Source organism: Nycticebus coucang, unplaced genomic scaffold, assembly GCF_027406575.1.
Source record: "Nycticebus coucang isolate mNycCou1 unplaced genomic scaffold, mNycCou1.pri scaffold_43, whole genome shotgun sequence".
Classification (NCBI taxonomy): domain Eukaryota; kingdom Metazoa; phylum Chordata; class Mammalia; order Primates; family Lorisidae; genus Nycticebus; species Nycticebus coucang.
The window spans coordinates 3,062,289-3,090,238 of NW_026515577.1; the positions used below are offsets into that span (position 1 = coordinate 3,062,289).

Below are 27,950 nucleotides of genomic sequence, written 5' to 3' on the forward strand. Positions count from 1 at the left end.
GGGATTACTGTTTGAGACCTAACACTCAAATCACAGAAAGAAGAATAGAAGGGTGAGTACAGAAACCTGAGTGTGCATTTTATTTGCCTACATGACATCATTGTTTGTATTTCCATGTCCCACTAATAAAATACAGGGTAGGAAGGATGGCATTATAGAACAGGACATTTTCTGAACTTGCTTACTTTTCTAATCTTGATGTTTAGTTTGTGTTAATTTCATGTTTAGACTAGAGGCAATTAAATTGCCTGCCGGCCTGCTGAAGAGTGTGTGAGTACCCTTACTAGGTCTGTGTGTACAATGTTCTTCTCAGAAGAAACAACATATATGACTAAACTGGACATTTTTGAGGCTATAAATTATAAGTTGATCTTAATAGTGTTTCCAAGCATGTGCTTCTTTGTTGGCCTTCAAAGGCATAAAAGAGAATGTGGTGAGAATGGTTGTTGTTATCTAACTTTTTGAACTTACCAGTTGGTAGTTTCCTATGAGCATTTAATCTTTGCAAAATAGGGACAAAATTCAGTATGTTGTCGAATGTATAGACTGATGTGTTCTTTTAGTAGAAATAGACTATGCTATATTAAGAAATCCAGAATTTCTGGAACACTAGTTTTGCATAAGAGTGATATTTACATAATGAGATTTATTATATTTTATTTTGATAACTCCTAATATATGTGTCTAATTTATATTCTACTCATAATCTCAGCCTACTGTATAGGGGATTTGGTAATTTTTCTGCCTGTGGTCTACAAATGTAGTACAAATGTTATGTGTGTGTTATTCTTTCCTGCTATGACTCTGTGAACTCTTTGAGGATACAAATTTTGCTTTATTTATTTTTGTTGCCTCACCATATCTAGACATTAACTAATGCTTGTTACCTATAAACCATCTCAGACCCTGTCCATTGTCATCACAAGAAATTAAGAGGTATCAAAAGGATGTGGAGAAATTTAAACCCTTGTGCGCTGTGTGTGGGAACGTGAAATGGTACAGCTGTTAATAAAAAACAGTATGGACATGTCATAAATATGAAAAGTAGAGGTATCATATGGCACAGCAATCCCGCTTCTGGGTATAGATCAAAAATAGCTGAAAGTGAGACCTTGAAGAGGTATTTGGACACTCATGCTTATTGTAGCATTATTCATAATAGCTGAGAGGTGGACGTAGCTACATGTCCATTAGTGGATAAAAAAAAGTGGGGTACATACGTATAAGGGAATGTTATTCAGTCATAAAAAAGGAAATTTTGTCATATGTTATAGCATGAATAAATGTAGAAAATGTTAAGTGACATAAACACTGTATGATTCTACTAGATGAGGCATCTGAAGAATCAAACTCATGGAAACAGAGAATAGAACTGTGGTTGCCTAGGGCCGTGAGAAAGGAAAACGGGGAATTGTTCAAGTGGTTTCAGTTTTGCAAAATGAAAAAGTTTTAGAGATCTGCTGTACAATAATGAGAATATAGTTAACATAACTGTGCCTTAACAATGTTTAAAATGGAAGGTTTTATACTATGTGGTTTTTTACACAATAAAAAAAAAAACCCTCCCTATGGGCAAAATGGCAAAGGATCCAATAGAGAACCATGAACACAAAGACCCTGGCCTCCTAGATGTCTCTGCTTATATTCTAGTTGAGGAGACAGAGGAAAGAACTAATTACTCAGTGACTACATTTTGATTCCTGCTCTACAGGAAAAATTATGGACACTAAACAGAAATACTGTTCTGTTTTTTTTTTTGAGACAGTGTCCCATTTTGTCACCCTCGGCAGAGTGCCCAGCTGACAACAACCTCAAACTCTCAGGCTTAGGCAATTTTCTTGCCTCTGCCTCCCAAGTAGCTGGGACTACAGGTCCCTGCCACAATGCCTGGCTATTTTTTTGTTGTTGCAGTTGTCATTGTTTATCTGGCCTGGGCTCGTTTGAACTCACCCACTGGTCTTGGTGTTTGTGGCCTGCGCTATAACCACCATGTTACGGGTGCCGGGGTGCCGGGACTCCATCTAGGAAGACCGTTCTTAAGAGGGAATGTTGTTTGAGCAGAGACCTATGGTGTGAGTGGACCTTGGCTGGGTAACAGAACATAGGAAAGTACAGACATGGGACCCTGAGTTTAGGGCAGCTATCTGCTTGAAAATTCTATAGAAGCCTGTAGGGTAGGGCTGGGCATTAGCAGGGGTCAGATCATGTCGGGGTATCTAGGCTATTCACTGAGACTTGGGTAATTTCTTTTATCCTACCAAATGGTAAGTCATTGATAGGATGAAGCAAGTATGTGAGATGAGCACTTTTGCCTTTCAAGAGGTCACTTTGTAGCTGGGCCTTGTGGCAGATCCCTGTAGTTTAGACACTTGGGAGCCTGAGGCAGGAGGTTAACTTGAACCTAGAAGTGTGAGGTTGCTGTGAGATGGTTAATAACACAGTACTCTAGCCTGGGGCAACAGAGTGAGACACTGTGTCTAAATAAATAAATAAATAAATAAATAAAACACTTGTGCTAACACTAAGAATGGGATGAAAGGGGACTTGAATAAGGGTGATTACTGAAAGCACAAACATGGCTTTAAGGTTGTGGCAATGGAAATAGAAAAGTGAATAAGAGAGTCTTTGCAATTAGACAGAATCAATCTAATGATTGACCGGTATGAGCAAAGGATGGCAGATACCAAGAATAAGTAAGGCCTGGTTTGGGAAGTTGGAGGAGTTTATTTAGGAGAAGGAAGACTTGATGGGCCGTGGAAGGGGATAGAATGAATATAGTTTCCAACAGTTTGAACTTTGGCTCAGATAACCTCTGGAAAGAATAAGTAAACAAATGAATTTAATTTTGGATGTGTCTTAAAAGATAGCATCTAGCATGAAAAATGCTCTTTCTGTAATCCATCTCAAATGTACCTAGTGCATGAGATGCTTTTTTTTTCTGGATGAAAATACCGTACTTGTTGGGTTGAGGCCTATAACTAGGCATAATTATTTATAATTTATTTTTTTTAAGAACCAGATGTGGCATTTACTACAAAGACATTAGTACTAGAGTAGAAATGCCTGTTACCAGCTGATCATTCTGGGATTGGCACTGTGTGGCCGGCACAGTTCTCAACACCTTTTACATGTTGTCTCAGGGAGTTTTCAGAAGAGGCTTCCAAGGTAATGATTATTAGCCACAATGTGAAAATGTGAGGCATAGAGAAGTTAAATATTTAATCCAAGGTGCCTAGGGCAAAACATGTTATAGATAAGTTTGAAACTCAGGCAAAACTAGGTAGAAAAAAGTAGATTTTAAGCAAAATGCAAAATTGTGAACTTCCTGTTCATTAAGAATAGGCACACTGTTTCGTAGCTATCATAACTGGGAATATAGCAGTGTACCATCTTTTCTCGGAGGAATTTTCCATGTCATCAAATTCTGAAAGTCCTCTTGCAAGACTTTCTGTATAGGGTGTTGAAGGACGGTGCTGGCAGAGTTTCTATTATGAGTTTGACTGTTGATCACTCTATTATGACATTAATACATGTGTGACTTGAGCTAACTTACAGATGGTGATAGTGTGCCGGTCTGTGCCAGTGCTATTCAAAAGGGACTTCCTTTTTCATATCAGAATCACGGGAGAGACAGAATTAGGAATTAATTAATTAGGAATCTTATTTATCTCTCATCCTACCTCCATTCTTCCTAAATACGCACCAAATACACTAATACATATGAATGATTATGTTTACTGGGCATGCCATTATTGTCCCCTTCCCAGTTAAAAAAAATACTAGCTCATTGTTTAATTTGCATAATTTGTGTAATTTATTGAAAGATGTTATAGCAGGAGATGTAATAGGACTGGAGATTTATTGAAAGATGTTATAAGATGTTACCAGGTGGACTATGAGATGTCATATTGCTCAGGTATGTTGGAACAGAAAATGGATTAACCATTTGGTGAGGCTAAAATTATCAAGTGTATAACCTCCTTATAATCTAACTCTATTCATTATGAGAGCCTAATATACTCTGTCCTAAATACCTGCCTGACATTTATTAGGGAGTAGAGAGGAGACACTTTTTGAAGTTTTACTGCCTGGCATGAATATTTTGTGTTACATAAAGGCAGATCTATCAATTTGGGAATGAGATGAACAGTTTAGTGTTGACATAGCTACTGAAAATTAGGGGCAATATTCTGGATGTGAGCAGGGAAGGGACATTCTGCACAAGAGAAGCAGCGGCTCCAGCATGGAAGGTCCTGATACACATGAGGCATTTTAAGCTGTCTATTGGGGATGCCGGAGGTGGCAGTGTCATCATCTCCACATAGAAAAGACCCAGGAGGCACAGGCATATGGGAAAGAGGAGCTGGGGATCAGTTTTAAAGCCGTGTTTTCTCAGCAAGTGCTCTCTTTCAGCTGGAATCCCAGGTTAGTTTGGGGGCTCTGTGGGGAGTGCTGATGGAGATGCTGGGAAAGCAGCTGGAAAGATAGGCAGAGACCATTTTTGGAATATATTGTATCTCATGTTAAGGAATCCAGATTTTAAGAAGAAAGATTTTTGGTCAGATTTACATTTCAGAAAGAACTTGTTCCTGGAGTTGAAAGCGATTACACAGGGACCTGAGACCAGAGACAGGGAGGTCAGGAGACGATTGTGACCATCTAGCCCCGAGGTGATGAATACCAGGGAGGTGGTATTAGGGGTGAAGAGGAAGACACAGAGACACTGTGTGGGGAATGTGCCTGGCAGGCTGTATGACCCATCACCTCTGGGGTGTGATGTTGAGTATGGAAGGTAAGTTCAAATGTCAAAGTTGGACGCTGGGGAGTTTGTGGAGACTTTACATAGGTCTTTGGAGGAAAAGTAGCAGTTTGGGTAGAGTTAATCACTGGAGAGTAAATTTAATTGTCATTTTGCCGAATTGGACGTGTTTGTAGGTTGTTGGCTAGATAATGCTTGGGGATCAAGGAGTAGGTGAAGCCATAGAAAATTAATGGTGTAGAATTTCAGCACATGTGTGAACTATTATTTTAAGAGCCTGGCCATGAAAAGAACAGAAGAGAAGGCGACATTAGACGATGTACCCCAGTACTTCCAATAGACGTTTTCATTTTGGTGGGAATTTGGAATACCTGCCCTGTCCAGTAGCTGTTGGTGCAACTTGACAGCAAATGAATAACATCTACTCAGTCCATTTGTGTTGAACTGAGGGACCTGGGGAGGCCATCACCCCTCTCTATGTCCCTCACAGGCTTTTATTGAAGTCTCAGGCATGAGAAAATAGAGCACAGAGCAAAGCTTAGACAGAGGGTAAGGGTGAAAACACAAGGCATTTATCTTTAACTGCATGATGGAACTTTTAACACATTTTGTTTCCTGCACTTCTGTCTTGCCTTTTTCTCATCACTGCTAAATATGACTTAGGGCTGAGACACTAGTTCTGTGTAGTGAGTATCCTTTTTAGTATGCAGGGCCAGCAGTGATGCTTGGGTTTCCCCCTGATCACTCTGTCGTAGTGCCTTCCACTTTTATCTCCATTTCCCACCCCCTGTTTTGCTTTTTAGAAAACATTGAAATTTCTTACAGGGAAATATAAGAGGAGGATTTTAATCATGTTGTTTTTAAAATAACCCAAGTTAGTATAGCATGTGACCCCATCTGTCTGTTCATGTCAGAAAGTTCTTGGGACATGGATTAGTTTCTGTTTCTAGAGTATTATTTGTAAGGTGTATCCACAAGGAGCCACAGGGGGCTGTTGATCACTTGAAATATGGCTGGCATGACTGGTGAGTGGTGGCTATCATACTGGACAATGCAGAGAGTTGACTAACGGTTGGGGGGGTTGGAGGATTTGCTTTATTGTAAATAGCTTTGGCTTTCCTGTGAGAAAGACCAAGAAACATAGATGGCTGATGACAGAGGAAAGTGATGATGAGAAAATGTTCTAAATTCATGAAAATGATTAGCCTCGAGTGAAGAGAGTGACCTCATCCAGAGTCTGCAAGAAACAGGATAAGAGGTGGTGTAGTGGTTAAAAAATTTGAGTTGTACAAAGTGCAGTATAAAATCTCTATGAAACAAGTGGCAAAACCATCTGTTTACGAGTGAGTAGGGTTGCAGTGTGACCAGGAGAGACAGCCACCCAAGAGCTAGCACAGGGGTTGCTATTGACTGAGATTGGAGATCATAAAATTGTGACGACAATAGAATATATTCGTGCGTTTTTCTCTAACTGCCTTCATCAAACTGGGTATAATAGTGGAGAAATGGAGTATTGGATAGGTTCTCTCTTGGCTGTGTTTATGGTAGTTACCGTTAGAGGAAAAAGCAATGAGAAAATTGGAGATGTTGATGAGATGTAATCAAGATGATTAGTCAGAGGATCTTAGGAAGGAAAGTAATTGAATCTGAAATAGTAGATTGGCTTTGAAAAAATATCTTAGGGAAGGGGTAGAATTGCAAAGATGTTGAAGATTAGGCACAGTTGTAATATGTTTAGAAAACTTAGATGAGAGGAAATGACTGTTTCTGAGAAGTGTGATGACATGGCCTGGCCTGTGGCCATGAAGGCTATGGCTGAAGTCAAGGAGAGGTTAAGGTCATTAAGTCAGATGATATTAACATAAGGACAAATTTGGGTGGGGTTTAGCATAGCATTCTTGGTCATAAATATGCTAATGCTAAATAATAATTTATAATTCCTAATACATCATAGTTCCTCTTAGAAAAATGTCAGATGAAAATACACAAACATTAGGCACATACTTTCTGTCTAGGCTTTAACTGAAAACTTCTGGGGAATAAAAACTGAGATGTCCTTTCTGAGAAAATCAGGTTTCAGGAAATCATTGTTCAAATATATTTGGAAGTGAATTAAATTATTCATATATAATCTAATTTGATTTTTTAACTTTTGTTCCATAAAATTTTAAAAAGGTCTTCCTGTTTGTTGTGGACACAATCCAATCCTAAAGTAACGTAGGCAAAGAATGCTTTTTCTTCCTGGATAGATTTGTGTAACATTCTGTTTTATTTCCCACAGAGATGTATTACTATTCTATTAGCTTGATTTAATCAGAGTTACTTTGTTTCAAACCCTTGCAGTTTCAACAATAGTGATTGATCTTGGATTTCCCATCCTCCAAGACTGTGAGAAAATAAATTGCTGTCATCAAAGTCAAAAAAAAAAAAAATTTAGGACGCAGGGATAGGTATAGGGATCACTGCCTTGGAAATTTGAAATGGACAAGAGAGATTAGGTTTGATACTGAAGACAATACGGTAGGGTGGGGATTTGTAGTTGTGAATCAGTGTGGGGGGCAGCTGGGTCTTGCTGTTCATTTTTAGAGCTGCTTGTTATTATGGGGAGCAGTATTTGGATGGGGAGCAGTATGTGGAATCAGTTCCCTGCTAGGGCTTTCTGTAGGGTGCTGACTTGACAACTCAGTGTAGGCTGATAAGCCAATAAGACTTGAAAACTGTCTGTGTACATTTTGCTTTGGGAAAAAGCAATCATTTCTATGTCAAAAGAAATTTTGGGCTGTCCTACTCAAAAGGTAGTCCCAGGAGCAGCAGTGTTAGCACAATGTAAAAACTTGTTAGATAAACTCCAGGCTGCATTTTTTACTAGATGTTCAGTTGATTCATTCATATGCACTTGAAAGTTAGGGAAATATTGATGAAGGGGATAAAATAGGTATGAGAGAGTTTGAACTGTTACAAAAGTCAAGAGAGTTATGGGGTCCTAATAAGCCCATGTGGTTTGTGTTCCCACAAGTGTTCAAATATACAGGTTATGAAGGAGGTAGGTTGTATAGTTTTGTTTGTAAGTTGAATCTGTATGTAAGATAGAACAGATACATTTATCCATTACCTGTGATAGCCTCCATTTCTAAGTATGAGTTGTAGGTTAGTGAGATGTTTGTAACTTCGGGGCCTACTGTAATAGCCTCCATTCATAAGTGCAAGCTTTATGCAAATCAGATATCTGTAATTAGGGGACTGCCCGGATTCATAGTGACTTAGGCATGAGTTTGACCAATCCCACTCTCTGTGGACATTTTAACCATATATTCTGAGCTTCTTTCTAACACTGCTCGTATCCTATGAGTAGACATATGCTATTAGGATACATTGTCTAGCGCTCTTTTCCCAGATTTTTCTGTCATGAGAGGATCAAGCCTCATTTGGAACACTTTTTCTCTGAGAACGTGTATTAAAATGTTGTAGGGAAATGTCAGAAGACTTGGTTAACCAAGACTGTTGCATCCTCAGATCTGAAGTGTAGGTCCATTTCAGATCCAAGAGAACGAGGCCATAAGAGTCACCTTAGAAGCATTTAGTGTTTAATTAAAGCACACAGAAACTCAACACACGTAAACACATGCACTGAAAACCAAGTCACTACTTAGCCTAGTGAAAAGCTAACAGAGGAAAGCTGCTTGGAATAGGACTTTATGAAATTGTGCTTACACTTTAACAAGTAGGTGAATCGTAAATAGTTCTATTTGTGACTGTGGAGTTTTTCTTCTGGGTTCATTAACCTTTTCTGTCCTCCTGCAGATATGGCTTGATCCCACAAGAAAGATAAAAACACAAATGCGAAGTGAGTATTTAAATCATATTTTGGGGTTGTTAAGTTAATCATTACATCTATTCATCCCTTTATTATCTGTAACATTTATAGGAATATAAGCTGGGATAATAATATAGTGCTAGACTAATCAGTTCTGTTTTGCATGTAATACCATCTTAGGAGTTAATAATGCTAATGATATTTTTGTAGAATTGTGACTATTTTGAACTTGGCTTAGGGTCTTCTATTTTTTAGGAAGTTCTAGACTCACATTCCTAAATGTTCCCTCACAGTGTCTGACTTTGTTTTTCTGGGAAAGAATGAGAAAATGGTCTTCTCATGCAAGAAGACATGCGATCTTGTGATGATTTTTGTAGATTTGATTCTTAGTAGACATATACCATGGGTGTGGCTTTGATTTGGAAGTGTCTAATTAGTTTAGTCAGCATATCTGTGGATCCAGAGTAGTAAAAGAACACTGGTTGCAGATGTTCTGGAAGAGTGAGGACTCGAGCATCTTTCCAGGGCTCTGATACCTTCACTGTCTTTACTTCTCCTTAGTTCCACAATCAAGGGCCACTGTTTTTACTCTTTGAATCTGGGTTTATAGTTTGGCCTGCTTACCCCTTTCTTCCCATGTACCCATAGAATCTCTGAGTGCCTTCAAATGTCCACTCTCACCAGATGAGTTTTCTAAGCCTCATCTCTGCCAAGATTTCATTGTAGCTTTCAGTCAAAATATAATTAGCAAAGGTAAACGTTAATTTTTGAGTTATTTGTGACAAATATCAACCTCATTGTTCTTGTTGAAAATTTGTCTTTAAAACCTTTGTTTTCTAAAAGTTACCTGAAAAGACTCCATCTGTTGAATGCTTGCATATGATTAATATATAAACTGTTTATAGCTAGAAGGTCTGTTGCTATATAGCCGGGTAAAAATGATGATGTGGCAATATAAAATGAAATGAAAATTTAACTTGAAAATGATTAGGAGTAGATTTTGAGTGTTCTCAACACAAAAATATATCTGAGGTATAACAACTATGTTAATTTGCTTGATTTAGCCATCCCAGAATGTATTCATACTTTACAACATAGTATTATGAACCAGAAATATATACAATTTGTATTTGTCCCTTTAGAAAAAGACTAGTGTTATGGATACATTTCATTACCTTTTAGAAAACATAGGCATTCTATTAGAAATTTATTCCTGTAGTCATAGCCAGGCACTCAAGTGCTGTGTTAATACCTAGAAAAAAATCAAAAATTAACCATTATGAAACGATAATCCTGTGAGGATATTGCTTTACTCTGGAGTGACAGTCACCTCCAAAACGTATGTTTTCATACACAGTGCTTGGATGCTTGATGCTGTCACCAAAGTGCTGCAAGGCAAGAGACATAATATTTAACAATACTTAGAAAAATCCTGTATCCCAGTATCCTATTTTTATATGTGTAAAGTAAACGTGAACTCTGACATAGGATTGATATTATTAGTAGAACAGTGACGTAGTGCCCCAAATACAGCAAAAGTGCATTTATGTCCACAGTAGCCAGTCAATAACTATTTGTGGACTATTGAGTTAGAGGAAAGGGAGTGTGCTGGTGAGGAGAAAAAGATAAAATGACACATTGAAGAAGAAGATGGGACTAAAGAAACTTCAAGTCAAGAAATTAGAGATCTGGCAAGATCTTTTAAGGTGTATATGCACAGCCTTGTTTTTATTTAAAAATCCTGTGAACTTGGAGCAGAACTCTAAATTCAGTCTAATGGAGTGATTTGAATCCCCTTAGAAAAGTAACACCTGCCCCTTTCCCTATAGTTTTATTATTTTGAGCATTCAAAATGAGACACATCACAACATTAAGTTTTAATGCATAAATGGTAAGATTTATTTTTAAGAAGTCATTTATGATATGAATGATTATCCTTTAGATCACAACACAGAAAACTTGAAGTTATTTGAGGGTACTTATGCTTCTTGTATAAAGCCTGGGGAACAATTTTGTTGTCTTTAAGTATTGTGAAGTTTTACCAAACCTTCCCTTTTCTGGTATCCCTTTCACACTTTATTCAAATACTGCATCCTACTAGTAATGCAATGAGTAGTATTACTCCCTTCCACCAACAAAGTAGAAATCTTGAAATGCTTTTTTTTAATTTTTATTTTTTAACAAATGGCAGAGAATATTTAGCAACTGAAAAGCCTGTGATTAAAAGAAATCGTATCTCTAAGCTAGTACTTGGAGGTCATATTAAAATGTTTGCATAATGGATCACCACGTAAACATTTATGAAAGTAGAAATAAATGTTTCTAAGGAAGTGAACCTATTCATGTTAATGATGGGTTATTTGTGTAATTGATTTCTAATTTATTTTTTATTTTCTTTTAGTTTGGTAAATTGTGTTAATTTTTAAAATAATAAAATAAAATTCTGCACACGGATCTGCAGTGAGATTGATCTGTACCATTTAAACATTGACCTTAAAGTTTTATCAAAAATGTCCTTCTGAGTGGTACCTGTGCCTCAGTGGTCAGGGCACCGGCCCCATATACAGAGGGTGGTGTTTTCAAACCCAGCCCTGGCCAAACTGCAGCAGAAAAATTTCCGGGCATTGTGGTGGGCGCCTGTATACCGTGCTACTTGGGAGGCTGAGGGAAAAGAATTGCGTAAGCCCAAGAGTTAGAGGTTGTTGTGAGCCGTGTGATGCCATGGCACTCTACTGAGGGCAATAAAGTGAATCTCTGTCTCTACAAAAAAAAAAAAAAAAAAAATCATTCTATTGATTGTTTAAATAATCATGATATTTAATTATTGCAGATCGCTCCTGGCTTTTTACATTTAATGTAAAATTTTATCCATCTTGTGCTTCTCAGATGACTGAGAGTATTTCCAGGTACTTTATATTTGCATTTGAAAATTAATCTTTCCGTATAGCATTTATTTTTTTCTGGGAGAATAGTAGTAATTTCAGGGTTGAAACCTAACAGTTTTTTATTAAGGAAAGTTTTAAAAGTTTCCTTAGAATTGAGTAATCCCAATTAGTTTGAAATGTTGTCAATTTCAAAATAAGTTTACTCCCTTTAGCTTTTTGATTTCCATTTGAGAAATGGAAACATAAAAAAATGATATAATGAAGCAACTTTGTTTTCTTTGTGGTCTTTTAAAAAGTCACTGATGTTTAATCTTTGAAACTTTAATACTGGTGATTTTTACTTTAGAGTTCGTGGGTCTGTGCACTAGTCTCATGTAACAAACGCGATATAAAGATAGAAAACTGAAACTATTTTTAAAAGGCATTTAAACTGGTAATTTTTTTTTTTGTTCCCTGATCTCAGCCAAACCACCAAACTAAGTAGGCTTTCCCTTGTAGAGTCAGTAGCTATTTCAATTCCATCTCCTAAGATTGTGTGCCCCATTAAAACACACTCCACTGCAATTGCAAAAATAAAGGACTCTGTTTAGTAAGAAGAGAATATTTACTGTTTCTGAGAATTTGAATGGTAACTTTTGGTGTAAATGCAGGGGCTATGGAGAAACAGTCTTGTAGCCTTAATGGATAGGCTCCTTCCTGTATTGTTAAGGAAAGGAGGCAAGAAACTTGTTAAAGTTCTTTTAGGAAAAAGAGAAAGTAACATGAATGAGGTAGAGATGATAAAGAAGGGTAACCTTAGGTTCTTCTAGCCAATGATTAAGACTCTCATTATTTTTAAAATTTCATTAATCTTCAGAACTTTAGAGTGGCATTCTAATTTTTGTTAACATTTTAAATCCAAGAAGACAGTTGATGTGATTGGCATTTTTACTTTATTCTAACAGTAATCATCGACTATGACCAGAACAGCAGTTAAGAATTTCCATTCTAGGCTCCGCGCCTGTAGTACAGTGGTTAGTTACAGTGCCGGCCACGTACACCCAGTGTGCCAGGATTGAACCCACCCCAGGAAACCTAAACAATAACAACTGCAACAACAACAACAACAGAAAAAGGCCAGGAATTGTGGCGAGTGCCTGTAATCCCAGCTACTTGGGAGGCTGAGGCAAGAGAATCACTTAAGCCCAAGACCTGTGAGCTGTGAGCTGTGATGTCACGGCACTCTACCAAGGGCAACACAGGGTGGAGTCTATATCAAAAGAAAGAAAAACAAATAAATAACATTACCATTCTATTCATTAGCCTTTGAAACTAGTTTCTGTAAATAAACCAAAGTTTAGAAGCCCAAGGAGTGAGAGGAGGCTTCTTCATAGAGAATACCCTTTTTTTCTATGGATATGAAGGGGGTCTATGTTGTATATTTCTTTCCAAAGGGACATCAGGATTGAAGGAATAGAAGTGCTGCAGTCTTAACTAATTATTCTCCCCTTTTTTCCCTCTGCTCCTCACAGATACCTCCTATGCCTCCAGATCCGGGCAGACATTGTTTCTGGGCGCCTGCCCTGCCCCCCTGTGACTCGTGCCCTCCTGGAATCGTACACCATCCAAGCGGAACGTGGAAACTATGTGGATGATGAGGTCCTCAACAAAATCAAGCCACATAATGATTATTATTTTGGGTCCATTGATACCAAGAAGATGGAGGACTTGGTGTTGAATTTCTACAAAGCACATATGTACGTTGTTGTGCTTCCTGGAGGGAGACGGGTCATGGTAGATTTAAATAGTGTCTCTTGTAACACTTTGTAGACATTTGAGCACAGTTTGGGGGATTATCCAGTTTTATTTTTGGATAACCTAGCTCTGATCAAGCCAACGTGCACCCCCTGCTGCCGCACCCCCGGCATCAAGCCGTGGCGGGATGGCTCTGTCCGCGTTGTAAAAACTGTGGTAAGGCGGTGAGTGCTCCCCGGAGCGTTGCCCCCAGTCCCCCTGGCTTGCGACAGCAGCGCATAAGTTGCCTAGCATGCCTTTTAGTGAACGTAAAAACTCACGAGGTACGGCATAAAAGCCTAAAGGACTTTTACCCTGAAACTTGTTTGAAACCTGCTTGGTGAGCTGAATGCCTGATTGTTGCCTGTTTGCTCTGAGGAACTAAAAATAAACACAATGCCTTACTAATTCATAATCTTTTTTTACCAAAGGAGGCTTAATGTCTCCAAGGGAACACGTTCCCACCATAAAAGTCAGTGAGTTGAAACAGTGCATCAAAAGAATGTAAATACCACAGACAAGATGTTTCCAACCTGATATCCACCCACCCTTTCCCCCTATCTCTAACCTTGTCTTTCCTAACCTCACTTTCAACATAGTTTAGTTTTCATACAATATCCTTTTATTTCTCATGTTTCCTTCACACTCTAATCACTTACATGATTCACAATACACTTCTAATCATAACAACTATATATAATCATGAAAATAAAACTATGAAAGAAAGTAGTGTTGTATGTTAAAAAACACATTCAACTTTAGATAAAGGAAGCTGAAAAGTAACTGCTGCTTATCAGCTACCTCACAGCTGCCTTTGTTCCCCCTTGCGGGCAAAACACTGTGTAAGATAGATGGTTGAATGCTTACATCTGTAAAACAAGATAAGAACTTGTGACCACCTGCAAGTCATAAAAATGTCTTTTGTGATTTGTAATGCTTTGTCAAAAATGTATAAAAGACACTCTTAAAATTCAGTAAAGTTACAGCTACTTTCCTCATCACTCGTGGTGTGTAGTAGTCTGTCAAATCACCCTGCGTCGACCTTCCAATCAACCTGAGCCGTTCGCCCTGAAAGCCCTCGGACTGAGACTCATTCGACTGGCGGTCCGCGGCAGCTGGCGCCCTCGAACAGGGACTTGAAGGACAGGTGATCTTTCTTTTTCTTTCTTTCTCTCTTTTCAGATTGAAGGCGACTCTCACCAGGGAGCTCGAGTCCCGCCGGTAAAGGCTGACCGGTTAAGCGTGAGTAATCAACAGGTTTCATGGGGCACGCATTGATCAAGGAAGAACGTATATTCAGTGTCATGTTACAGCGTTTGTTAGTTAAAAATGGGTTCAATGTGTCCCTCAAACGGTTGGAGGAGCTCATACATTTTCTTATTAAGCAAGGTGCGGAGGAGCCGTACCAAGACTTTATTTCAAGGCTGGAAGAAGCCATTAACAGAATGCTCCCCCCGTCTGAGGGCACATCACTGTTGCTCAAACAGTTAGAAGCATGCATGGATGCCTCACCAGCTATAGCCCAGGGTATGGCTTATGCTGCAGCAATGCAAGGGCAGAAATTTAGCTCATATGTGAAAAACTCCTTCAATAAAGGAGGCAAGGAGCCAACAGCTCCTACTAACACTTGCTACAATTGTGGCAAGCCAGGACATATGCAGAAGGACTGTAAACAGTCCCATACCAATAAGCCGAGGGGGGAACCACCCGGCTTATGCCCTCGCTGTAAGAAGGGCAGACACTGGAAAAATGAATGTAAATCAAAATTTCATAAGGATGGAACCCCCTTGAATGACAAGGGTGACACTGATCCTGAGGATCAGGACGTACGGAGATCAAAAAACTAGCAAAGGGGCATTCTCCCAACCCAAACTCCAAGGGAGAGCAGGCTGTAGCTTGTAAAACACAGCCTTTATCTACATTGAATCCTCAAGCCCCTGAATTTACTATTCATGACCTTTCACGGGGCACTCCTGGGAGTGCAGGTTTAAATTTAGCAAGTGAAAGGAATGTCTTATTATCCAAATGGGACGGTGTTACTTTAATCCCCACTGCAGTAAAAGGGCAACTTTTGCCGGGGACAGTTGGAATTATAATTGAGAGAAGTTCAAATTATACTAAAAACTTTGAAGTTATTCCAGGAGTAGTTAACTCAGATTCAGAAAAGACAACACAAAAAAAGACGCCAGCGGCTGCTGCAAGATCTCACCCGCCGCTTGGAGAAAATGAAAGTACACTCGCCGATAGCAAACAAAACCACCGGCACCGGGCACATTTCCACTGACTCCAAGACGGCTGAAAAGACCCAGCGGGGAAGAAAGCTGAGGGCCCCCCTGCCCTTCGTAGGGCGGGCCTGCCTCCCAAGTGTTACAGCCCCCAGACAGCAGCACTGACGAAATCCCAAGGGTGAGGTTTAGAACCTTTATTATTGACTCTTTACCACTAGTAATTTGTATAAATAAGAAAAATATTTTTACAAACTGAATCTTTGTCAACGGATAAAATTCTTGCCTTTTAAACCTTCTAATTATCAGTTTGGCTAAGTAAATAAGTAACTTCATAGTAAACTGGAATTCTGTTTAGTGGAAAGTAAGTTTTTGAGAGTAAGAGAAATTAAACAGAAAGGAGAATGGCATTGTATAAAGAAAGAATCTTGTGTGATAAATTTTGTCCTGAAACAGAATAGTTATGTAAGAAAGTAAAAGACAGAGCAAAAGTTCAAGAAAGTTTAGAATGTTTGTAGATGGTCTGTGCAAGTTAAATGAAACTTATAAAAGAGAATTTGTAAAAGAATTTACATGTGATCCAGTTGACTATGTATTTCCTTTAAAATCTTTTAACTTGTAAAAATAACCAATTGTATTGCTTCTTCTGATATATTTCATGTAAATAATAGATTGCTAAATGTTATGTTAATTGTAAAAAAAAACCTTCTTATGTAATGTTACCTGTTAATTTACAAAATGATCCTTGGTATGATAATTCTGCTTTACAAGTTTTACATACTGTTAATCAATTAATTCGACCTAAGAGGTTTGTAGCTGCTTTAATTCTCGGTATTTTAACTTTAATTTCTATAGTTACAACATTTGCGGTAGCCACTACTGCTTTGGTTCAAGAAGTTCACACAGCTCACTTTGTTAATTCTCTCAGCAGCAACATCACTCTAGCTTTAATGACTCAAACCAGCATAGATAATAAACTTGAAGCGAAACTTAACATCTTACAAGAAGTAGTTTTAGCTCTAGGACAAGATATAAAGTTCATACAACATAAACTTCAAACTAGATGTCACTCTGCTTTTCCAGCTATCTGTGTCACTCCTCTACCTTATAACCTCTCCACCTCTTGGAACAAAACAAAGGCACATTTACAAGGTGTGTGGAAGGATAATGATATTACACATAACTTACATACCCTCCAAAAGGATATCACTGCCATCAGTGAAGCTCATCTACCTAGTACATCTCTCGATGCTCTGGCTCAATCACTCTCTGACAATCTTAAGTCTTTAAATCCTATATCTTGGATTCAGTACATTGTGTTTATTGTTATTATTGGATGCCTGATATTCTGTGTTGTCTTACTGTTACCATGTCTCCTTCGTTGTGTCTTTTCCTCCTTAAAGGCTGTTCGCCAAGACCTCTTTGAACTACGTTTCATTAACAAAAAGGGGGGAAATGCCGCACCCCCGGCATCAAGCCGTGGCGGGATGGCTCTGTCCGCGTTGTAAAAACTGTGGTAAGGCGGTGAGTGCTCCCCGGAGCGTTGCCCCCAGTCCCCCTGGCTTGCGACAGCAGCGCATAAGTTGCCTAGCATGCCTTTTAGTGAACGTAAAAACTCACGAGGTACGGCATAAAAGCCTAAAGGACTTTTACCCTGAAACTTGTTTGAAACCTGCTTGGTGAGCTGAATGCCTGATTGTTGCCTGTTTGCTCTGAGGAACTAAAAATAAACACAATGCCTTACTAATTCATAATCTTTTTTTACCAAAGGAGGCTTAATGTCTCCAAGGGAACACGTTCCCACCATAAAAGTCAGTGAGTTGAAACAGTGCATCAAAAGAATGTAAATACCACAGACAAGATGTTTCCAACCTGATATCCACCCACCCTTTCCCCCTATCTCTAACCTTGTCTTTCCTAACCTCACTTTCAACATAGTTTAGTTTTCATACAATATCCTTTTATTTCTCATGTTTCCTTCACACTCTAATCACTTACATGATTCACAATACACTTCTAATCATAACAACTATATATAATCATGAAAATAAAACTATGAAAGAAAGTAGTGTTGTATGTTAAAAAACACATTCAACTTTAGATAAAGGAAGCTGAAAAGTAACTGCTGCTTATCAGCTACCTCACAGCTGCCTTTGTTCCCCCTTGCGGGCAAAACACTGTGTAAGATAGATGGTTGAATGCTTACATCTGTAAAACAAGATAAGAACTTGTGACCACCTGCAAGTCATAAAAATGTCTTTTGTGATTTGTAATGCTTTGTCAAAAATGTATAAAAGACACTCTTAAAATTCAGTAAAGTTACAGCTACTTTCCTCATCACTCGTGGTGTGTAGTAGTCTGTCAAATCACCCTGCGTCGACCTTCCAATCAACCTGAGCCGTTCGCCCTGAAAGCCCTCGGACTGAGACTCATTCGACTGGCGGTCCGCGGCAGCTGGCGCCCTCGAACAGGGACTTGAAGGACAGGTGATCTTTCTTTTTCTTTCTTTCTCTCTTTTCAGATTGAAGGCGACTCTCACCAGGGAGCTCGAGTCCCGCCGGTAAAGGCTGACCGGTTAAGCGTGAGTAATCAACAGGTTTCATGGGGCACGCATTGATCAAGGAAGAACGTATATTCAGTGTCATGTTACAGCGTTTGTTAGTTAAAAATGGGTTCAATGTGTCCCTCAAACGGTTGGAGGAGCTCATACATTTTCTTATTAAGCAAGGTGCGGAGGAGCCGTACCAAGACTTTATTTCAAGGCTGGAAGAAGCCATTAACAGAATGCTCCCCCCGTCTGAGGGCACATCACTGTTGCTCAAACAGTTAGAAGCATGCATGGATGCCTCACCAGCTATAGCCCAGGGTATGGCTTATGCTGCAGCAATGCAAGGGCAGAAATTTAGCTCATATGTGAAAAACTCCTTCAATAAAGGAGGCAAGGAGCCAACAGCTCCTACTAACACTTGCTACAATTGTGGCAAGCCAGGACATATGCAGAAGGACTGTAAACAGTCCCATACCAATAAGCCGAGGGGGGAACCACCCGGCTTATGCCCTCGCTGTAAGAAGGGCAGACACTGGAAAAATGAATGTAAATCAAAATTTCATAAGGATGGAACCCCCTTGAATGACAAGGGTGACACTGATCCTGAGGATCAGGACGTACGGAGATCAAAAAACTAGCAAAGGGGCATTCTCCCAACCCAAACTCCAAGGGAGAGCAGGCTGTAGCTTGTAAAACACAGCCTTTATCTACATTGAATCCTCAAGCCCCTGAATTTACTATTCATGACCTTTCACGGGGCACTCCTGGGAGTGCAGGTTTAAATTTAGCAAGTGAAAGGAATGTCTTATTATCCAAATGGGACGGTGTTACTTTAATCCCCACTGCAGTAAAAGGGCAACTTTTGCCGGGGACAGTTGGAATTATAATTGAGAGAAGTTCAAATTATACTAAAAACTTTGAAGTTATTCCAGGAGTAGTTAACTCAGATTCAGAAAAGACAACACAAAAAAAGACGCCAGCGGCTGCTGCAAGATCTCACCCGCCGCTTGGAGAAAATGAAAGTACACTCGCCGATAGCAAACAAAACCACCGGCACCGGGCACATTTCCACTGACTCCAAGACGGCTGAAAAGACCCAGCGGGGAAGAAAGCTGAGGGCCCCCCTGCCCTTCGTAGGGCGGGCCTGCCTCCCAAGTGTTACAGCCCCCAGACAGCAGCACTGACGAAATCCCAAGGGTGAGGTTTAGAACCTTTATTATTGACTCTTTACCACTAGTAATTTGTATAAATAAGAAAAATATTTTTACAAACTGAATCTTTGTCAACGGATAAAATTCTTGCCTTTTAAACCTTCTAATTATCAGTTTGGCTAAGTAAATAAGTAACTTCATAGTAAACTGGAATTCTGTTTAGTGGAAAGTAAGTTTTTGAGAGTAAGAGAAATTAAACAGAAAGGAGAATGGCATTGTATAAAGAAAGAATCTTGTGTGATAAATTTTGTCCTGAAACAGAATAGTTATGTAAGAAAGTAAAAGACAGAGCAAAAGTTCAAGAAAGTTTAGAATGTTTGTAGATGGTCTGTGCAAGTTAAATGAAACTTATAAAAGAGAATTTGTAAAAGAATTTACATGTGATCCAGTTGACTATGTATTTCCTTTAAAATCTTTTAACTTGTAAAAATAACCAATTGTATTGCTTCTTCTGATATATTTCATGTAAATAATAGATTGCTAAATGTTATGTTAATTGTAAAAAAAAACCTTCTTATGTAATGTTACCTGTTAATTTACAAAATGATCCTTGGTATGATAATTCTGCTTTACAAGTTTTACATACTGTTAATCAATTAATTCGACCTAAGAGGTTTGTAGCTGCTTTAATTCTCGGTATTTTAACTTTAATTTCTATAGTTACAACATTTGCGGTAGCCACTACTGCTTTGGTTCAAGAAGTTCACACAGCTCACTTTGTTAATTCTCTCAGCAGCAACATCACTCTAGCTTTAATGACTCAAACCAGCATAGATAATAAACTTGAAGCGAAACTTAACATCTTACAAGAAGTAGTTTTAGCTCTAGGACAAGATATAAAGTTCATACAACATAAACTTCAAACTAGATGTCACTCTGCTTTTCCAGCTATCTGTGTCACTCCTCTACCTTATAACCTCTCCACCTCTTGGAACAAAACAAAGGCACATTTACAAGGTGTGTGGAAGGATAATGATATTACACATAACTTACATACCCTCCAAAAGGATATCACTGCCATCAGTGAAGCTCATCTACCTAGTACATCTCTCGATGCTCTGGCTCAATCACTCTCTGACAATCTTAAGTCTTTAAATCCTATATCTTGGATTCAGTACATTGTGTTTATTGTTATTATTGGATGCCTGATATTCTGTGTTGTCTTACTGTTACCATGTCTCCTTCGTTGTGTCTTTTCCTCCTTAAAGGCTGTTCGCCAAGACCTCTTTGAACTACGTTTCATTAACAAAAAGGGGGGAAATGCCGCACCCCCGGCATCAAGCCGTGGCGGGATGGCTCTGTCCGCGTTGTAAAAACTGTGGTAAGGCGGTGAGTGCTCCCCGGAGCGTTGCCCCCAGTCCCCCTGGCTTGCGACAGCAGCGCATAAGTTGCCTAGCATGCCTTTTAGTGAACGTAAAAACTCACGAGGTACGGCATAAAAGCCTAAAGGACTTTTACCCTGAAACTTGTTTGAAACCTGCTTGGTGAGCTGAATGCCTGATTGTTGCCTGTTTGCTCTGAGGAACTAAAAATAAACACAATGCCTTACTAATTCATAATCTTTTTTTACCAAAGGAGGCTTAATGTCTCCAAGGGAACACGTTCCCACCATAAAAGTCAGTGAGTTGAAACAGTGCATCAAAAGAATGTAAATACCACAGACAAGATGTTTCCAACCTGATATCCACCCACCCTTTCCCCCTATCTCTAACCTTGTCTTTCCTAACCTCACTTTCAACATAGTTTAGTTTTCATACAATATCCTTTTATTTCTCATGTTTCCTTCACACTCTAATCACTTACATGATTCACAATACACTTCTAATCATAACAACTATATATAATCATGAAAATAAAACTATGAAAGAAAGTAGTGTTGTATGTTAAAAAACACATTCAACTTTAGATAAAGGAAGCTGAAAAGTAACTGCTGCTTATCAGCTACCTCACAGCTGCCTTTGTTCCCCCTTGCGGGCAAAACACTGTGTAAGATAGATGGTTGAATGCTTACATCTGTAAAACAAGATAAGAACTTGTGACCACCTGCAAGTCATAAAAATGTCTTTTGTGATTTGTAATGCTTTGTCAAAAATGTATAAAAGACACTCTTAAAATTCAGTAAAGTTACAGCTACTTTCCTCATCACTCGTGGTGTGTAGTAGTCTGTCAAATCACCCTGCGTCGACCTTCCAATCAACCTGAGCCGTTCGCCCTGAAAGCCCTCGGACTGAGACTCATTCGACTGGCGGTCCGCGGCACCCTGCGATCTCCTGTCATTGGTTGGGTGACTATAATATGAGACCCTATGCTCATGTTCAAACGCTTCATTTACTGGATGAATGCACCTTTCCCTAGGACACCTCCTCTTCCTTTAACCTATACACACTGGAAACAAGCATATACACATACATGTTTGGCATTTCTATTTCTTCTGCCTTTTAATGGTTTTTATTACTATGGTAAAATGCCAGGGAGATAACAAAGCATTGAGATTTGTAAATAAAAAAGAAAGGACAAGGTATTGAGATTTGAATTAGAAGTGTAGGTGGTGATGGATGCAGGAAAATAGCAACAGAAATGTGGAGGTGGGGCTGGGTGTGGCGGCTCACACTGTCATCCCAGCACACTGGGAGGCCAATGGAAGGACTGTTTGAGCTGAGGCATCCCAAACCAGCCTAAGCGAGAGCAAGACACTGTCTCTACTAGAAACAGAAAAACTATCCATATGTCATGGCTCACACTGTAGTTCCATGTACTTAGAAGACTGAGGCAGGAGGTTCACTTAGCCCAGGATTTGGAGGTTGCAGTGTGCTGTGATAACACCATGGCACTCTAGGTAGGGCAACAGAGTGAGACTCCATCTCAAAAAAAAAAAAAAAATCTGAAAGAACCTACCAATAAGCAGATAGTTACTTTATGCACATAAGATGACCTCTTTGGCTTCGCTAAAGATTACTAAAATTACATTAGTAATTCAATACCATATACTTTGGGAATGTTTCTATCTGTGTGAAAAGAGAATGGGTTTTTACACAAGTTTTTAAAAGCTAGCTGCACAATTATAATTTGTTCTGTTATTTAAAATTGTAGATTTATAGGACAGCGCCTCAGGCTCAAAGGAGTAGGGTGCTGGCCCCATAAGCCAGAAGCAATGGGTTCAAGCCCAGCCCCAGCCAAAAACTGCAATAAAAAAAAAAAAAAGAAAAAGAAAGATAGAAAGAAAATTGTAGACTTATAAAATATTTTGTAAACGTTCTGCAAGAAAATTTCACATATTAGGAAACAGGCAAAAAGAAAAAAAAAGGAAAGAAAGAAAGAGAGAAAGAAAGAGAAAGAAAGAAAGATAATGTAGTTTTATAAAATACTTTGTAAATGTTCTGCAAGAAACTTTCACATATTAGAAAACAGGCCACATTTTTTGACTTTTCTTTAAAAAATAAATACAACATTTCACTCTGAAAATGTTACTGTGGTTTAAGTTGCGATCAACAGGCCTTTATTGTGTAGTTCTCATATGAATTATCAGGTACTGAAATGCCTTGGGGAATATAAGATTAATGGGACATGGACTTGTTCTCTAGGAGCTTAAAATTTGTTGAGTTAGGGTTAAGAATAGAAATATTTGTAGTGTGGACAGAATGTGATTATCTATCATAGGTATAAAATGAAATGCAAGTCATTTCAGTGTTCATTATGGTCAGTCCTAGCAACATAAAAGTAGGGAGTAAGAATTTCTCTATATCATAGAAATGAAGTCACTTAAAAAAATTCTCTGTTAACTTATACCCATTAATTCTGTGGCTTTCTTCACCAGTAGAAATAATAAAAATCAACTCTCTTAACATACAAATCATAAGGGTGGAGGTATGTGACTCATTGCTGTTAGCACGTTAAGATGAGAGGATCCTTTTTATTTACTTTTTTTTTTTTCAGAGATAGTGTCTTACTCTGTCACCTTTGGTAGGGTGCCATGGTGTCACAGCTCACAGCAACCTGAAGCTTTAGGGCTTAGGCTATTCTCTTGCCTCAGCCTCCCGAGTAGCAGGGACTACAGGCACCCACCAAAACGTCTGGCTATTTTTTGTTGCAGTTTGGCTGGGGCTGGGTTCAAACCCACCACCCTGGGTATATGGGTACGGCGCCCTACTCACTAAGCCACAGTTGCTGCCCTAGATGCGATGATCTTAAGAGAAAAATGCTAGAGTTGAGAGTTGAGTCTGTTTTCCCATTTCCTGGTCTTCTGCCAACTTTCCTGGGTTACATCCTCTACTCCAAACTATCTAATCTTAGCCACCCCTGGCTCTGTTTTAAACACTTCTTTTTTGCATGTATTCAAAGCAACCATAATATTGTTTCTTTTTATTCTCAGTGGCATAGCTTCAGCAGAAGCTGATTATCAGTTCATAGAGCACGCCAGGGGACTGCCCATGTACGGGGTTCATCTGCATGAGGCCAAGGTACTGTCATTGTCATGGAAAGTAACTTCACTCCAGTGTGTTCACTGAAGTTTTCCCAGGGCTCTAGGTTTAGAATAGACTAGTTTCATAAAAAAGAAGAGAGAGAGAAAGGAAGGAAGGGAGGGAAGGAGGGAGAGAGGGAGGCGAAGGAAGGGGGAGGGAGGGAGGAAAGAAGGAAATAACAAAAGGATGGCCTAGTTCACTATTGGGAAAAGACTGTTGGCCTTCCCTTGAGGATTTCTAATATTTCTTCGGTTAATCATGGGGTTTTGGTAGTGGGAGGAATCATTTATTCTCCCCCTACTTCTTCTTTTCAGTAGTCTTTTTAATGAATATCTTTTCATGGGTAGTTATTCTAAGCACAACTTGTCAGCCTTTTTTACCTCTTATCCTGGTTTATACTGAGTCCCAGCTTCTAGGGGAAGTGCTGTTTCTACCCCCACTCCCTCTCCCACATTTGTATTAGGAGAGGGGAGCAGATCTTTGTAAACCTAACAGGGCTGAGGTGGCACAGTTCTGACTGCTTCCAAAAGCTTCTGGGCTGTGAAGGAGCCCTAGTCTTGGGCTCGTTCCTATAGGTCTGTTTTGGATTTTGTGGAAGATCAAGTACACTGGCCCAGGCTCACATGATATAGGAACCTCAGTCTCATGTGAGAGGTAATAAGATCAGGTATTCAAAAATAATGGTGGAGCACTGGTCATGATCTTGAAGATACGATTTTGAATGCCATACTCCTGAAAAATAAAATCCTAAAGATCAAATTTCTGAAAAAATAATTACAAAAATTGAAAACATGTTTATTTGTATATTTAAAAGGAGTTTGAATTGAGAAACATAAAAACATGACAGAATACTTCATAGGCCATTTCATACAATAAACTAGGCGATAATATACCTATTTTTGTGAGCATAGATACACAGATATTCTAGTGACAGTCACTTTGATATAATAACAGTTATGAACAGGTGAACCCTCTTCATCAAGAAATGAAAATGAAATCTGTAAATGCATACTATGGTTATTACTAGTGACAAATGTCACCTATTTCATGATTCTAGCTTAGGTAATTACATAGTGGGGAGAGTCAAGGAAGAGAATGGGAGCCCAGGTGAAAGACGGATTTGGTTTTGAGAAATGTATCCACAGTCAGTGTAATGTACTGAGGGAACCCACAGTTGTGAGGTTTGAAAGGACTCTGTCAAAACCTACCTGCAGTTTAGCAGCCCAGGTTGCATGATTTAGGAAATCTCTAGGAAAGCTTCCACTGAAACAGATTTCCTTTCTATGACTCATGGGTCCCAAAAGACCTCCCAAGCACATTTCTCCTTCTCTAAACCCTACTACGCTTGCCACATGCAAATCTTGCATCTCGTGATCATTGAGAAGCCAGTTCTCAGATTACAATGTCACAAAGCGTCGAGATTTTGTTTTTAAATGTGATATCTTAGAAAGAAAGCTAAAAAGTTATAGGCCCTATTATAATATCAGTGTTTGCTTTGTAGTTAAGAGCAGAAGACTAAAAAAGTCAAAGTAATCACCATTGTGTTTGTTAGCTATTTGATTTGTTAGATAATATTTGATGAGTAAGATGTTTGTGGCTTATTGAACAGACTCTCTATAGCAATTGAAAAGAAGTTTTCATGTACTTTATAGTTTTGTTCCTTTTTCTATTTGATCCTTTTTTATTGTCTTGAGTTCAGATTTATTTATTTATTGCTGTTAAAGGAGTTCTTTTTTTAATCTGCCCTTCTCAGCCAGGGCAATTTGTACAGTATATTTTTTTCCTCTTAACAAATTGTTTTATTAAATCATAACAGTGTACATGAATACATTTTGGGATACAATGTGCTAATTTTGTATACAATTTGGAATGCTTACATCAAGCATATGTGAGGTTAACATAGCCTTCACCTCACTTACTTATTATGTTAAGACATTTTTACTCTACTTTTAATAGATTTGACATGTACCCTTGTAATATGCACCATAGGTGAGGTCCCAGTGATTACCCTCCCTCCACCAGCCTCACCGTTCCCCACTCCGCTTCTTCATCCTGGGCTATAGTTGTGTTTTATCTTTTGTGTGAACGTGTGGGTAGTTATATATTGGCTTTGTAATAGTACTGAGTACATTGGATACTTTTTCTTTCTAGCAGAGTATATCATGAATGGAAGAAAAAATATCCAATGTTAGAGGAGTTCTTACTGGTGCATTCATGTTAGGATAATTAGAAGAGTCTGGAATAAAAGGAGTCTTAACACAGGTGCAAGCAAACCACAAAGCAGCACAAACCATCGACTGTGGTCCCCCGGGCTGTGTCAGCATCCCTTTTGACCTCCCCAGGTCTGAAGGTGGCAGAGCAGACTGCATACCTGAACCCAGAAGGCAGATGTGTGGAGATGGTTGTCTTGAGAGGAGCCAGTGTCAGAGGAACACAGGCAGCGTGATGCCACCATGCAGGGAGGGAATCTGAGTGTAAAATACTCTGACCTCCCCTCCATTTTTCTCCATGATCTCTTGTGAGAAATTTCCAAACCCATTTGGCAGCCAGCCATCAAGGGACCCGCTGTTATCCACATGGGGCAGCGTCCTGAGGTGGTGAGCAAGGCAGAGCAGGTGTTTCTTTTTAGACTTTCCTTTTCTGCCTTTGCTGCCCGGTGGCAGAACTCACATATGAGGGCTTAAGACATGCTTTTCCCCTTTTACTCCCTGGCACTTATCTTGAATTTCTATTCACACAAATGTTAATAATCCTAAAACCATGCTGTAGAGCAATACCAAAATCAACCAATTTACTTGAATCTGCATTGCCCTTATTTTTAAGTCAGATAAAATGGCTTTCTTGTCCTGTCCAAAGATTCCTTAGGACTGGAGATGTCTTGTGCAGTGTTTCCACTTGGGTTGCTTCCTCTCTTGTGGTGAGAACATGACACCATGAGCAATCTTCCACCTTGCTCCCTGTGGACGTGGGCAGGGATGGTTTTGGCAAAGTTACTTGGGCACATGCACCTGATTCACTCCACCTTTTTATTCTATACCTAGAGAGAGTTGTGGCTGCAAGGACAGGGTGAGTAAAGGAATAGACTAGATTTTTAAAAACATGCTTGGGTTGATCTAATATAGTTTTGTTTGTATGAATTATTCAAGTATCACAGCAGAGAAAGCAATTGGCATTAACTTCCTCAACCTGTCCTTGTATTTTCTAGACATGTAAATTCTATTGAATTTTTCTTAGTAAAGGTAGTCAAGACATTATGCTTTATGAAGTGACATGTAGACTGAAGATGGTGTTTGTTTCAGCATGTTTTTTTTGACAGCTTGTTTCCTATTATTGACTTTTAAGAATGTGGATACTTTTAGGTAGTATTCTTTAATTTTATATTTCTTTTTTTAGTTTGGGAATACAAAATGGGTAGACATGATATTTCTTTTTTCAGTTTGGGAATACTATAGAGGTAGACATGATTTACCCCTAATACGCTTTTGATCACTTCAGTCAAAGTTAAAAGTGTTCTGCATCCCAAAAAGGGGCATTATACCAGTTAAATGTGAATTCACCTAACCCATTTCCCCACCTCCTATCTACTGGGTTTCTATTGAGTTTTACTTCCAGATGTGCACCTAAGATTGGAATTCTATATGTCATGGATGAGATCCAGTTCTCCCCCAAAGACCATGGATATTTGTATACTTTATAGATTGTGCATCTTAGACCCTTAGCACTACTTGAAATGTGAGGAGGCAATTAGTCACTTTGGCTGTCGATTGATTTAGTTTTCTAAAAGCTCTTTAGGCTCTTTGTTATTCTCAATTATCATCTATTTTAAATGAAAGCTCTGGGGGAATGAAAACTACGAAGAGCTTCAATAATAGTCTTTTAAAGTATGCCAGTCAAAGGAATGCTTGATGAGAAGTTAATGTCAGCACTCTGACTTATTGAAAAAGTTCTTGAAAGAATTCAGAGATTTCAGTGCAATTTTCTGTGGTGGATTTGTGCTTTGTGAACTACTGACATCATTTCAACAGCTTTATCTGAATTAAATAAAATTCACATAATTTATTTATCTGAATAAATAAATACTTCAGGGTGATTTATCTGAATTAAATTGGCCTCAAATAAGATGGTTGAGTGCATCTTAGGGTGGACCAACAGATCATTTCTAATGCCTTGAATAGCCTTCAGGGAAGCGTATTTTATTTTCTTTACCTTCAGGATAGTTGATACAGTTGTTTCCTTTCTTCCTTCTTATTGTTCAGAGCTGGAGAACATATGTCT

At 38.9% G+C, this 27,950-nt stretch overlaps 1 protein-coding gene across 1 annotated transcript in view; it reads left to right on the forward strand.

Annotated features, from left to right (window-relative positions):
- The first annotated feature begins 4,734 nt into the window (after window positions 1-4,734).
- LOC128579265 (band 4.1-like protein 2) overlaps window positions 4,735-27,950 on the forward strand; it is a 47,169-nt gene continuing 23,953 nt past the window's right edge. Inside the window, exons 1-4 of the mRNA XM_053581436.1 lie at window positions 4,735-4,792; window positions 11,404-11,479; window positions 12,970-13,194; window positions 23,585-23,672. Coding sequence (XP_053437411.1) covers window positions 4,735-4,792; window positions 11,404-11,479; window positions 12,970-13,194; window positions 23,585-23,672 — 447 coding nt within the window. The remainder of the gene's footprint in view (window positions 4,793-11,403; window positions 11,480-12,969; window positions 13,195-23,584; window positions 23,673-27,950) is intronic.